We start from the raw sequence: 12,513 nt of genomic DNA, 5'->3' as shown, positions 1-12,513 counted from the left end.
CTTCATTTCACTTATTGTTTGTACTTTGCCTAATTCAGATGAGAGATACAATACATTATTTAAACTTAAGTGTCTGATTTATTTTTACTCAAAATTACATTTTCCAGGGGAGACTACTTTCTTACAAATGTCTCAAATTTATCCTTCTTTATCATTGTTCAGTCTTGCATTATGTATATATTCCACAGTGTCTTTAACTACATGTGTCTTGATTGAGGTAAAATGGAGAGACAGATAACAGGCAGGTGAGTACTGAGCTAAACACTTTGTGATACTGATAAGAATTTGTGGAATGATTATAAACCACTGAGTTAAATAACTCAAACCATGACTTGGAAAAGTTAATATTAAATCAAGTGTTCAGAGGATATATGCACATGACACTTAGATAGATGAATGAGGAAAAACAGCCATATTAGTTCTGGTTTTGGAATGAGTTATTTACAGGACAAAGTCTAAGGATTTCCAAAGGACACAATTTGTTCAGTCTGCACTGCTGGAAAAACACTGTATTTGGGGTATGACAACCTGGAAGGCAGTAGCAGATGATGGCAGGAAACTAGGGAGAACATTGATTCTAAGGACAATGGAAGTCTAAGGACATACACAAAGGAAAGGCTATGAGGTAATGTTGTGACATCCAAAGAGAAAACATTCAGTGTTATGAAGAATCTTAAAATCTATCTTTCTGTTGTTAAATTTCTGATGTAGTAAAGATAAAATTAAATTGTCCATTATGAAGAGTGAAATATGCAATAATGAGAATGGAAATAAATCAACATGAAAGCTAAGAACATACTTTAAAATTGAGGTTAAGTTGCATAAAATTTTATGAAACCTGCCAAAAAAGTGGAAGTAAAAGATGTTTCAGTGATGTAGTGTTACTAGGGACAATCTGTCATGAAAGAAACAGCTTAACTGACCTGAATTTTATTTCACAACAGCAGTAAAATGAAGAGGCATGAACACACTGTACGTGGCTTGTGTAAAACTTGCCAGGATCATCTTTATTGGGGTAGGATTTCAAAAGTCCAAATACTTGAAAGATGAAAAGGGAATAGAGCAGAAATGTCAAATGTAAATTGCAGAAATTTTCTATAACAGAAACACTGAAATGAGGAAACATCTTGAGGAATTAAAAAGAATTTTCTTAAGAAAAGACTTTTGGGGGCTGGGGAGATGGCTCAGTAGAATAAGCACTTCCCTTGCAAGTGCAAGGGTCTGAGTTCAATCCCCGGTTCTGAAAGAAAAGAAAGAAAGAAAGAAAGAAAGAAAGAAAGAAAGAAAGAAAGAAAGAAAGAAAGAAAGAAAGAAAGGAAAAGACTTTTTTGCTGTCCCTTAAGTTTCCACAGGAGATATTTAAGCACTGATTATATATCAGTGCATCATTTTTAAATAGAAGAACAAAGATTTTTTTCTTAATAGATGCAGTATATAAATAGAATAAAAAGATTTTTATGGTGGTGAACTGCTCTTTACACCACTATTATTGGTACATGTGATTAAAGATTTTTCAAAGCCGTAGAAGAATAACACAAAAAGTAAGCATTAAGGTAAATTGTGTACAATAGGTGACAAAGACGGGTCAGTGTAGGTCCATATGCTGTAATATGTTTACCACTAGGGTAGAAAAAAGAACAACAAAAAGAAAATTAGAACAAAGAAAAAATAAACATAAAAATACTATCACAACATTTAAAGCACACACTGAGTATAAAAATAAATGTCAAACTTCATAATCAATGAATAATATGTGAAATTACAATAAAAATTTTGTGAAAGAGCCTAATTTTAGCCTATTGAATAACAATTGAGAGTACAAAAATAACAAAGATGTTTGAATAAAAAAAATCATAGATATATTTGTCTAGGCTGGTAGTCTACAAAATTTTAATAATTCATCTCTATGTTAATGTTATTACATAGAAGAATGATGTAGCAGTGGTCTATATTGAATGTTTTCAAGGTGGTGAGGCAACTGAAATATATAAAAGGTGTTTTGAAAAACAATAGTAGATAAAATATATTGGTTAAAGTGGCTAGTTTTGGAAGTGAAGCCAATGAGCATAGATAAATGCTTTGGTGTGTTGAAGTCTAAATTGGTTTGCACTAAATGCCACCTACATGAACAATGTATACTTACAGAAGTTAAAATTAACCTGCAGTGAGCATCTTACTGACTATGGGTACTAAATTATTTTAGAACAGACCTGATTGGACAAGAGGCACAAGCTTCCTCAATAACTCCAAGGCTTTATCTTATGGTCAAGAAACAACAAAAGAATTAATTGAGTCATAAAATTAACAAATAGCATGAGTACATGTTGTGGGTCTCACCCACTCCAGGGTATAAAAAGCCCATGGCAGGGAGGATTGCCAGACTCAAGTCACCTGCACTCCTCCTCTACCAAAGGACAACCTCAACAACCAACATCATGTGTGGCAGCTACTACGGAAGCTACTATGGCGGCCGCGGCTATGGATGCTGTGGCTACAGAGGCCTGGGCTATGGCTACGGAGGCCTGGGCTGTGGCTATGGAGGCCTGGGCTGTGGCTATGGCTCCTGCTATGGCTCTGGCTTCCGCAACCTGGGCTGCGGCTATGGCTGTGGCTATGGCTATGGCTCCCGCTCTCTGTGTGGCTGTGGCTATGGATACGGCTCTGGCTATGGCTCTGGCTTTGGCTACTACTATTGAGGACTCCATCAGAGACACTCATTGTCTGCAGCTGTGACATCAAGATTCATCAGTTCTGATCCTGCATGCCTAAGCCTCATAGTTGCATGAAGGTGATCTTGCAATGAGAGTCTGTGTGGGCTGCTGTGATTGTTTTGAATCCTCATTGCCTCCTGAAGGAGTCTGAGCAAGTGACATTCTTCTGAGACTTCACAGCTCTGGTCTCCTCAGGGTGATGGCTTTTGAACAACTGCCTTGATAACTTTCACAATGGAACTTGTTGTTTTTGACCAAATAAACTTCAATCTATAAAGATTTCTGGTCATTCATTTCATACTAGTCTTATTTTTTAATTTTGATTTTCAGAAAATACAGCAGCTAAACTTCTTTGGAAGATATTTTCCCCTACTTTCCTAGACTGATTTCTTTGCTGGTTCAAAGTTCATTTATGTTAGAAATGTAAGCCTTTTTCTATAAGCTTCATTTTTTCTACTCTCCTTCTGATGAAGTAATAGGTACTATGCTGCTGTCAATCAAGTAGTATTTATATCATTTTAAACATTGTTTGGCATGTTGTTTACAATAATAGAATTAATATATAATCTAAGACTATATTTTGAAATTTTAGGGCTAGCCAAGTAGCTCAGCAGATTAAAGCCCCTGCAAGCAGGTGTAGGGGCAGGGGTTCGATCCTCAAGCCTGCCATGCTGGCCCTGTCCCCGGAGTGCACTGAGATGGCGATTGAGACTGGGCATGGTGGCACTTGCCTGTAATCCTAGAACTTGGTAGACTGTAAACAGGTGGATCACTACGAGTCTGATCTAATAGTGAGAACCTGAATACCTTGTAGACCCTTCCCTAAAATACAGAAAAATAAAATGAAATTGTGGTTAAATCATGGGAAAGATTTATTAGTCCTGAAAAAATGTTGGAAAGAAAAGATGTTTCAGTGATATAATGGCTACTGACATTCTGTCACAAAACACTTCAGAATTTGGAGGATGGTCTACCTACATTCTGCAGTGAAACTTTATGGTGCAGAAACAGAAAGCTGCAGTTCAAATCTTAAGTGTCCCAGAGTGGTCCAAACCCTTAAGGGCTTGGTCCTCAGTAATACTGCTGGGAGTGGTGTAAATTCAAGGGATAGAGTATGGACTTCAGTCACTAGGGCTTCCTTTGAAGGACATTTTTGGACTTCAGTTTCTCCCTTTTCTCTCACTTTTTACTCTGCCATTTGTTCCTGCAATTATATGTTGCCATTACAGAGTCCAAATAAAAAGGTGCCAATTGATTGCAAACTGATAGCTGGATAAGTTTGCAGAAGAAAGCACAAACAACAGGAGCAAAAGTACCAAGAGCAAAAGGAGGGACCAAGCCTCTTCTCCTCCCTTATATTGTAAGCAGGCTCCTCCCTCTTTCCTCTTGTGGGCTGTGGCACTTGCACCATATCCGTGCTCTCCCTCCTCTTGCACAGGATGAGGGTATTTACAAAGTGAGGACCCTGCTCTCCTGCTGAGTCACTAGGTTAAGTGTCTAAACCTCTCAAGTTGACACAACAAGCAACATTCTAGAGTTCTAAGGCTTGTTCTCTACACCCCAGGATGCAGAACTGCTGAGTTATTTAATGAAGGGCCTAGATTTCTCAAGGTGACACAGTTCATCCATCATAACAACATGTTAGGCCCCTACATATTGATAATTTTTATGCATTCTGATTGATGTAAGGCTTTGATATTAATATTTGATTGATATTTGATATCTTTTCTCATTCCTAATTATTCACAACCTGAGTGTAATTTTTCCAATACTTAAATAGTTACATATTATTTTACTTATTATCTTTTAGGATAAGTTTCTCAGTTTATTTACTTATATTTAATATGACAATTTTTATTAGAAATAATTTCCTGATAAACAATATATGGATAATTCTAATTGGCCAATTTGACAATCCATATGTTTGTGTATATGGGATATTTACATTCTATATAATCATTGGTAAGATTAAATTAAATATGTAATTTCATCACGGGTTTATAAATCTGTTTTCTCTGTGGAGACTTTCCTGAATTATTTTTAGTTAAGTAGTTTTAATATTCAATTTTAATTTAGCTAATGACCTTCTGCTACATCTCTGTATTTTTGGAGGGTAATGGAGATATGATATGATAAATCAAAATTTCACAATATTCTCAGGATTTGTATTTTGCTACATTAGCTAACAGTTAGAGTTGGCAAAGAAGCACAAACCTGTAATCCTAGTACTGGGGAGGGTGAGGAAGAATGAATGCTGTGTGCTTGAGGCCAGTCTAGGCTACAAAGTGAGTTTAAGAGCAGCCTGAACTGCATGACAAAACCCTGCTTCAAAAACACCAAAAAACTAAAGCATTGCAAATTTGGAATCATTTTATAATTGTCACTTTTTGTTATATTTGTCATTGATAATATAGTAAAATAGCTTTCAATACTCAATAGTATTTAGTTTACAGTTACATGAATTATTAAGAACTTAAAAGGAAAAAGGAAGTGTGTTTTATCTACCCCAAAATTTATAATTTTTTATAGATTTGTCTTTATTTCTTAAGTTTCAAGTTGGCCACTAATATAATTTTCCTTTAGCCTGAAGAATTTTACTTAGAATTTTATTTAGAGAAGTATTGTAGACACAAATTATTTTAGTTTTTAAGTAGAGAAAAAGTTTATTTTATGTTTTTTTTGAGGTGTATTACTGTTAGATGTAGAATTTTGTATGTTTTATTAGGACTTTAGTTATGTTTTCCAATCTTTTTGAGCTCTATATTTTTATGAGAAATCCATAGCAATGGATTATTTATGTGTAATTTGATTTTTACCTCTAGTTCCATTCAGCAATTTCCTTCTGATTGGATTTACAACCTCTCAACTACATATTTCTGTTACAAATTTGCAAAATATTAAGTCATTACTTATTTAGATTTCTGCATTGATTTATTTTTGCCTTTCAGTTGATAATAAAATGCTATGATATCTACATATTCTACAACTGTATTGATATTTTGAAATCTCATTAAAAGCATACATATTAAATGCCACAAATTACTCCAAAATTTCACACAGCATGGATTTAGAAAAAAAAGAATTCTCTGTTTCAAAATTGCTATATGTGTGCAAAGGACAGGAGCCAAGTAAATTTAAACTTCTGACACTCTTATTCGGGGCAAGTATAGAAAATACATTTTTAAAATATGCAGAATTAAAAACAAAAAGAGAGAATCATGTCAACGGTCATATTTTGAAAACGGTTTTACACTGTGCTACCAGTGTTTGAAGAATGGCTTATGCCCATATCTTTAACTCTGAGCAAGTACTTCGATGATAACAATAGTCAATGTATTAAGTATGATGATTCTAACATATTGTTATGAAATCTTGTGTATTCCATAAAATAAAAGAAATAATTTTGGCTAAACATCATTTGGAATACATTGTTTTCAGGCACATGTTAACAAAATTGATACATCTTACTTCCTTTAATTGTAAAAACAATTCTTCACTAAACATGTTTTTGTTGCTTCACCAGAACAGAAAATTAAACCTTAAAAAAGTATTATTTTTTAATGTCACAAATCAAGGATAACATGAACTATATCCTCCATGTTTTTGTCTTCGTAAATTCCTTTTTAAGAAATACATGGATACATAGTTTTACAAATAAAAGAGTCACAATATTTAATTTGATTAGAACAAAACAATAAATACTAAGTTTTAAATGAAAGAGAGGCTTTTTTAAAGAATTCAGATTGAATAAATTTATTGGGAAAATAGAGAAAATATTGCTGAATAAAAATGAGATGACAGAGTCCGTGCTAACATCCCATCAGTGAGAAACAATGCGATCATGTACAGGAAAAGTGGGTAAGTCAATGAAGGATAAATTTAGGATGGCAGACCCAGAGGGCATGTCTCAGGAAAATTTTGTGTAAAATCATCACCCATCTAGACATAAAGACCAGAACATGTGGGCTTCAGAAACTGCTGAATTCTGCTGTCATGGGTGTAGAATTTCCAGTGAGTCTCTAATGGAGTCCTCAGTAGTAGCCAAAGCCAGAGCCATAGCCAGAGCCGTATCCATAGCCACAGCCACACAGAGAGCGGGAGCCATAGCCATAACCACAGCCATAGCCACAGCCCAGGTTGCGGAAGCCAGAGCCATAGCAGGAGCCATAGCCACAGCCCAGGCCTCCATAGCCACAGCCCAGGCCTCCGTAGCCATAGCCCAGGCCTCCGTAGCCACAGCATCCGTGGCCACGGCCGCCATAGTAGCCTCCGTAGTAGCTGCCACACATAGTGCTGTTGGTTGTTGAGGTTGTCCTTTGGTAGAGGAGGAGTGCAGGTGACTTGAGTCTGGCAATCCTCCCTGCAGAGCGTGTTTTATATCCCTAGTATGGGTGGAAACACCACATGTGACAATGCCAAAGGCTAATTTTATGATTCATCTAATTATTTTGTTGTTTCTCAACCACAAGATAAATTCTAAGATTTATAAAAGACACTTGCTCTGTTTGGGCCTCCCATTTATGTAACCCTTACCCAATTGAAGGTTTAAATAAAAGCATTATGTAATGGTGCTTCAAACAAAGCTTTCATACTAAATTCCTATAACTACACTCCATATATCCGAAGAGTGCTGTCTTAGTCAGAATATTATTTGTTATGATCTCAGTAGTTTCATTAATTTAAAAATATTCACATGATCAACAATTCTTTTGACTTATGCTTTCTTCTCTTTTAGTGCAAACTAATCTTCTTGTGGGATTTAATTTATTTTCTGTACTAAAAGCAAATGTATGTTTGTTTCACAATGTGTCTTTCATCCCTGTGCTGTTGACAATAATCCAACTAGTATTTCCAGAAAACAAAGTTTGGGTAAAAATATGTTAGGCTTGTTTTCAAGTCATTGGTAGATTGTAGATGAACACAATGATCTCATTTACCTGAAGAACTTGTGCATGTACATGATATACCTTAGTTCCTCAGATTTTATTTTTATCCCATTCACCTCCCCTACCTTCACTGCTTTTCGCCTCCTTGTTCCCTCCTCATTTAGTTTGATTTTTATTTGAAGTAGTGTATACAATGCAAATTTTTCCCTGGAATTCAGATATTATACTTATTTTTCCACATTGACTGGGCAATGTTATTTAATATTCTAATAGTAGAATTACTATCTGAAAAGGTGCTTTGTGATCTTAATATTACTTTCTTATGTTTAATGATATGTTAGAAATATGTTTATCAAGATACTATCATTGTCATATTTTTGACTAGATGTGCTAGATTCTTTTGCATAGTCTTACAACTGTTATCATTCCATTCACTTCAATGTGAGAATTACTCCTACTGGAGGTTCAAAAAAGTGAGAATACGGCAGTGTCTTAGTTAAGTGTAGTTATAAATGTGTGAATATGAGATGACATCAACGTCTGATTTCCTCTCTTGGGAAATGTGGCAAATTAGTAAAAGCAGCTTTTAAATGAAATAGACTATTATATGCTGATAGCAGGATCAAACATATTTATTTACTCATCTGATATGTGTTTTTCAGTGTTCCTTTTTGTATGTACCTCCATAGTTTATTTGTGTAAAATAGGCACATTCTTACAATAGTTCACCCTCTAGTACCTCAACTGAGATGTTAGTATTAAGAAGCATCTTGACTATATCATTTTCAGATTTCTAGTCATACTAGATACCCATTTAAATATGAGAGAAAACAATCTTGGTCTCAACTTATGTCAGACAGGGGGCCTGCCCATTAGCTAAGTTGTTTAAGTGTCTGCTTAAGCAAAGCAGTCAAGCTCAGGGTGCTGCGGCTTGCTCCCCAGATCCTCATACCTTACCAGACCCGCTCTCAAGGCATCTGGAGCCAGTCAAAAACAAAAACAAAACATCAACTTATCTCAGAGAAGATTTAATTAAGCATAACTTAGAGTAAATCTTCAGTAAACACAAGTATAAACACGATGTTCAATCTTCATCTTTGTTAAAATCACAATCACTTGATGTTGGTATAATGAAATTATGTCACTTACAAAATAATAATTAATGTTTTTTATTTTATAGACATTAGTTTTTATCACAGTATCCCTAATAACAACAGTTACTAACTTACTGTATTTTCTATAGAATTTGGTCTTTGTCCTCTTCATTAAATCAAGATACAAATTTATTTCTCTAATCATAATATCAAGAGCAGTTGCCTAAAGAAAAATTTTTGTTATTCCTACCAGAATTTTTTATCTCTATTCAAACAAGTCTATTTCATGTCAAATCACAAACTAAAATATCTTTTATCATCAATCTTCTCCAGTAAATGTGTCAGTTTTCTCTTTATGTTTCAGCACATTTCCCTTGAATACTCATGGCAGATCTTTTATTTCCTCTCTTATACCTGTTGGTCCTTATTCCCGAGTATTCAACAGAAACTTCATGGATAACCAAAACCTCAGTCTTTCTAAAGCTAGAGATCAATCTAGATTTCTAGAGATCTTCTTCATTTATCAAGGCTGTGAGTATCATTGACATTTGCAAACCTCTCTGTGTGTTTCTGGAAGACGTCCTGAAATTCCTTCTATGTCACCAACATTTTTTTGTTTAATTCCAATCCCACCAGTTTCTTCTTTTCCTTTCTCCTCTCTTGAGATTTTTTACTTCAGTAATATGTGTTTTGCTAAGTATTTATTCTTATATTCTCTATATAATTTCTCCTTTTCTGGATAATACTTCCTCTGCATTTATCTAATATCATATTTCCAAATATAATTCATAATAGAAATCTCCAAATAACCACCTAGCATCTCTTTTGATGGTTGTTTTGAAAGTTATTAAGAAACTAAATTCACTATTTTTCATACTCCTTACTTACATCAAGAACAAACATAAGATACTGAAACTCTTGGAGAAAAATTCTGTGTTCATCCTCCCTTGTTTGCCAAGTTTTACTAGATACCCATTTAAATATGAATTTTAGGGCTGGCGAGACAGCTCAATGGACTAAACTGTCTATTTAGGTTAAGTTTAGGCAAATGCAGAAACTGCAGTTGGATCCCCACCACTGCATCCCGTCCCCTGGACTCAGAGCTGGAGACTGACTCAGGCCTGTAATCCCAGCACTAGGGTAGCAGAAACCAGGAGGATCTCAAGAAGTTTGAGCAGTGTAGTGAGACCCTGCAACAACCAACTACATTAAAAATATAAATAAATATAATTAAGTAAATATGAATTTCAAAATATTAATATTGAGAATATCTAATGTATCACATTAGAAATGTTCCTAGAATTTGTTGCTCTGAATATCCATTTTAGCAATGTGTCCTGTATTCTTTGCTATGTCTGGTACCCTGAAGTTTCAAATGCACAACTTTCATGCTTTGCACTATCACTGCCTTGACTATGCCTACAAGTGTTATTAAATTCAGTTTCTTATTATGGTAACCAGGTTAACAACAGATTCAAGATCTTCAGAAAGTCAACTCTGTTTCCAATTTACAGTCGCTGCTCTTGAGTTACTGCCTCCTGAAAGCAAAAGCATGCCTGGTCATTTCCTTCTCACAGAGATTTTCCTTGACAAAGCCAATTAAAGTACGTTTTAAGTTCATCTTAGTTCAGCTTGAGTTATGGAAGTGCTGCAGCAGCAGGGGCCTCAGATGTCCTGCTCTCTGCTCCATTCACTATTTTCACTTAAGAGCCCATAAAATTGATCATGTGTTTAAATTTTGATGCATGCCACTATTAATCAATAACCAAATAAATGCAGTCAAAATCATTTAAAAAACCTCATTCCGATTCCATTCTGCAAAAATCATAGGCTTACGAAAAACATAAAGTATACACAAAATGTTCATGCATATTTTTTCACCCAGTTGCAATGATATGTATATATTTCAGTATAAAAAGTTATCTAAATTTTATAATTATTCTTTTACAATATTACTAAACAGAGCTACAGATTTAAATATTTTTCTACTACTATCTTTTTCCTTTTCCAATTCCCAATTTGGAACCCCATATGACATTTCAGTTTGGTTATATCGCTTCAATCACCTCCTATTGCCAACTATTCCATGCCTTCATTGACTGGAAAGCAATTGGCAATTTTAAAGGAATAAATGTACCACATGAAATTTATTAACTAAGTTCACCATTTTCTTACTGCTTGGTTGAGGTCATACATTGTGGAAAAGATTACAAGAATAGATGCTCCCATCATGTCAACATGATTTCATTGCATTTTGGAAGGTTTTATAATGCAAATTTTTTAAAAGAATAAGATGTTATTTTTCTATACAATTATGTTCCATGGACTTAAACTTCAGAGACTCACTATAAAATTGTTTTAGACCACATACAAAATTATGGCTGACTCGCTACAGTCTGTGAAGTATAAATAAAAGTGATCACTGCTTTACAAGAAAATAATAACATATATTATCCTTCTACAACTTACAAATCATCTCTGGCAACTCATGCTTTTTTGGGTAAGATTTCCATTTCTCCCTAATCTCTTGAAATCAACCATTGGTTAGAAAAACTATATATTTGAAGATAGAAAGGAAAATATTAAAAGGGGAAAATATTTTCAAAAACCAAACTCTGTATCATTTATATGATTTCATGGTAGCTAAAAGCACAATCTAAACTCAGCATCTGGAATAAACAAACTAGTGAGATAGAAGAATTTCTCATTAAAGGCCATTAATACCTTTAATTATATCATGATACACAGCAAAGTTGTCTGGGTATATTGATAGTGAGCAATATGGCTTCATTGTCAATAAGTTTGGAATGTGAACCCAACTGTCTTTTTGTCCTACATGTCACTTAGTCAGTATGTGAAGCCCTACTACAACTCCGATTGTAAAATTCTAGGATCTACGTCTGCTGTACAACTGAGACTTCCGCTCTTAACACCCCAAACTTCCACAGTGACTACTGTGGAGGCCTGGGATATAGATGTGGACACCTGGGCTGCGACTATGGCTGTGACTACAGTGGCTATGGAAATTATGGATATGCCTGTTACCATCCATGTTGCTGTGGAAGATACTTAGGGATTTTTTTTCAGAAACTAAGAATTATTCTTTGAAAGTCATTGTTTCATGAAACACTGTCTTTCCCTTCTACTCATATTTGTAAGAACAGGATTACTGCTTGCTGATACAGTGGCAGGTGAACGAAAAACTGCCATGCATCTTCATGACTATCGCGAAATGCTGGAGTTTCCATCAATTTAGGAAAACGTTGCTTTGATGTTGCATTGTATTAAGTGATAACACATAATCACTTAGCCAAATTTTTCAGGCAAATTTCTAAATTAATTTTTATTGAAGATAATGTCTTGAACAAAGTACTATAGCATTTCTCTGTATAGTTATGCTCAAACCTGTTTTTAATAGAATGGGTTTTCACAAGGCAATTATGGCCTATATTGGCTGAATTAAAGATTTTTCTTTTGTATAACCAGTAGTTGAGCACATTGGCAAGGTAATACTCTTCTACTTCTACTTTCTGTCTATAGCATTTCATTCCTCCTATAGATTAGCATGTTTTCTTGGGGAATTTTGTTGTTTCTTTTCATTTTTATGGAGGCATCTTTGTAATATCATTACTTGGCAGTTGAGTGTGCGTCCATGTAGATGTGAGTTTCCCCTTAAATTTTATAGTGTTTGTTTCTTTTTATTCTTACATAATATATCCTCACCCCTGTACATGGTGGCAACACATACAGTTTTCTGGTCAGTCATTCTCATTTTGTCATAGGAAAATATAAAATCTGAGCTCTAGTTACATAAATCTTTCA

General features: G+C 34.6%; 2 protein-coding genes across 2 annotated transcripts; one reads left to right on the top strand and one right to left on the bottom strand.

Annotated features, from left to right (window-relative positions):
- The first annotated feature begins 2,435 nt into the window (after positions 1 to 2,435).
- LOC101581783 (keratin-associated protein 6-1-like) lies at positions 2,436 to 2,696 on the top strand. The gene has a single exon (XM_004646337.1). It carries the CDS (start codon positions 2,436 to 2,438, stop codon positions 2,694 to 2,696), a length of 261 nt encoding a protein of 86 aa, XP_004646394.1.
- A 4,046-nt stretch (positions 2,697 to 6,742) lies between these two features.
- Positions 6,743 to 7,000, bottom strand: LOC101581400 (keratin-associated protein 6-1-like). The gene has a single exon (XM_004646336.1). It carries the CDS (start codon positions 6,998 to 7,000, stop codon positions 6,743 to 6,745), a length of 258 nt encoding a protein of 85 aa, XP_004646393.1.
- Between the last annotated feature and the right edge of the window lie 5,513 nt (positions 7,001 to 12,513).

This window comes from Octodon degus, unplaced genomic scaffold, assembly GCF_000260255.1.
Source record: "Octodon degus isolate 3935 unplaced genomic scaffold, OctDeg1.0 scaffold00264, whole genome shotgun sequence".
Lineage (NCBI taxonomy): Eukaryota > Metazoa > Chordata > Mammalia > Rodentia > Octodontidae > Octodon > Octodon degus.
This window is presented reverse-complemented; position numbering and strand designations above follow the sequence as displayed.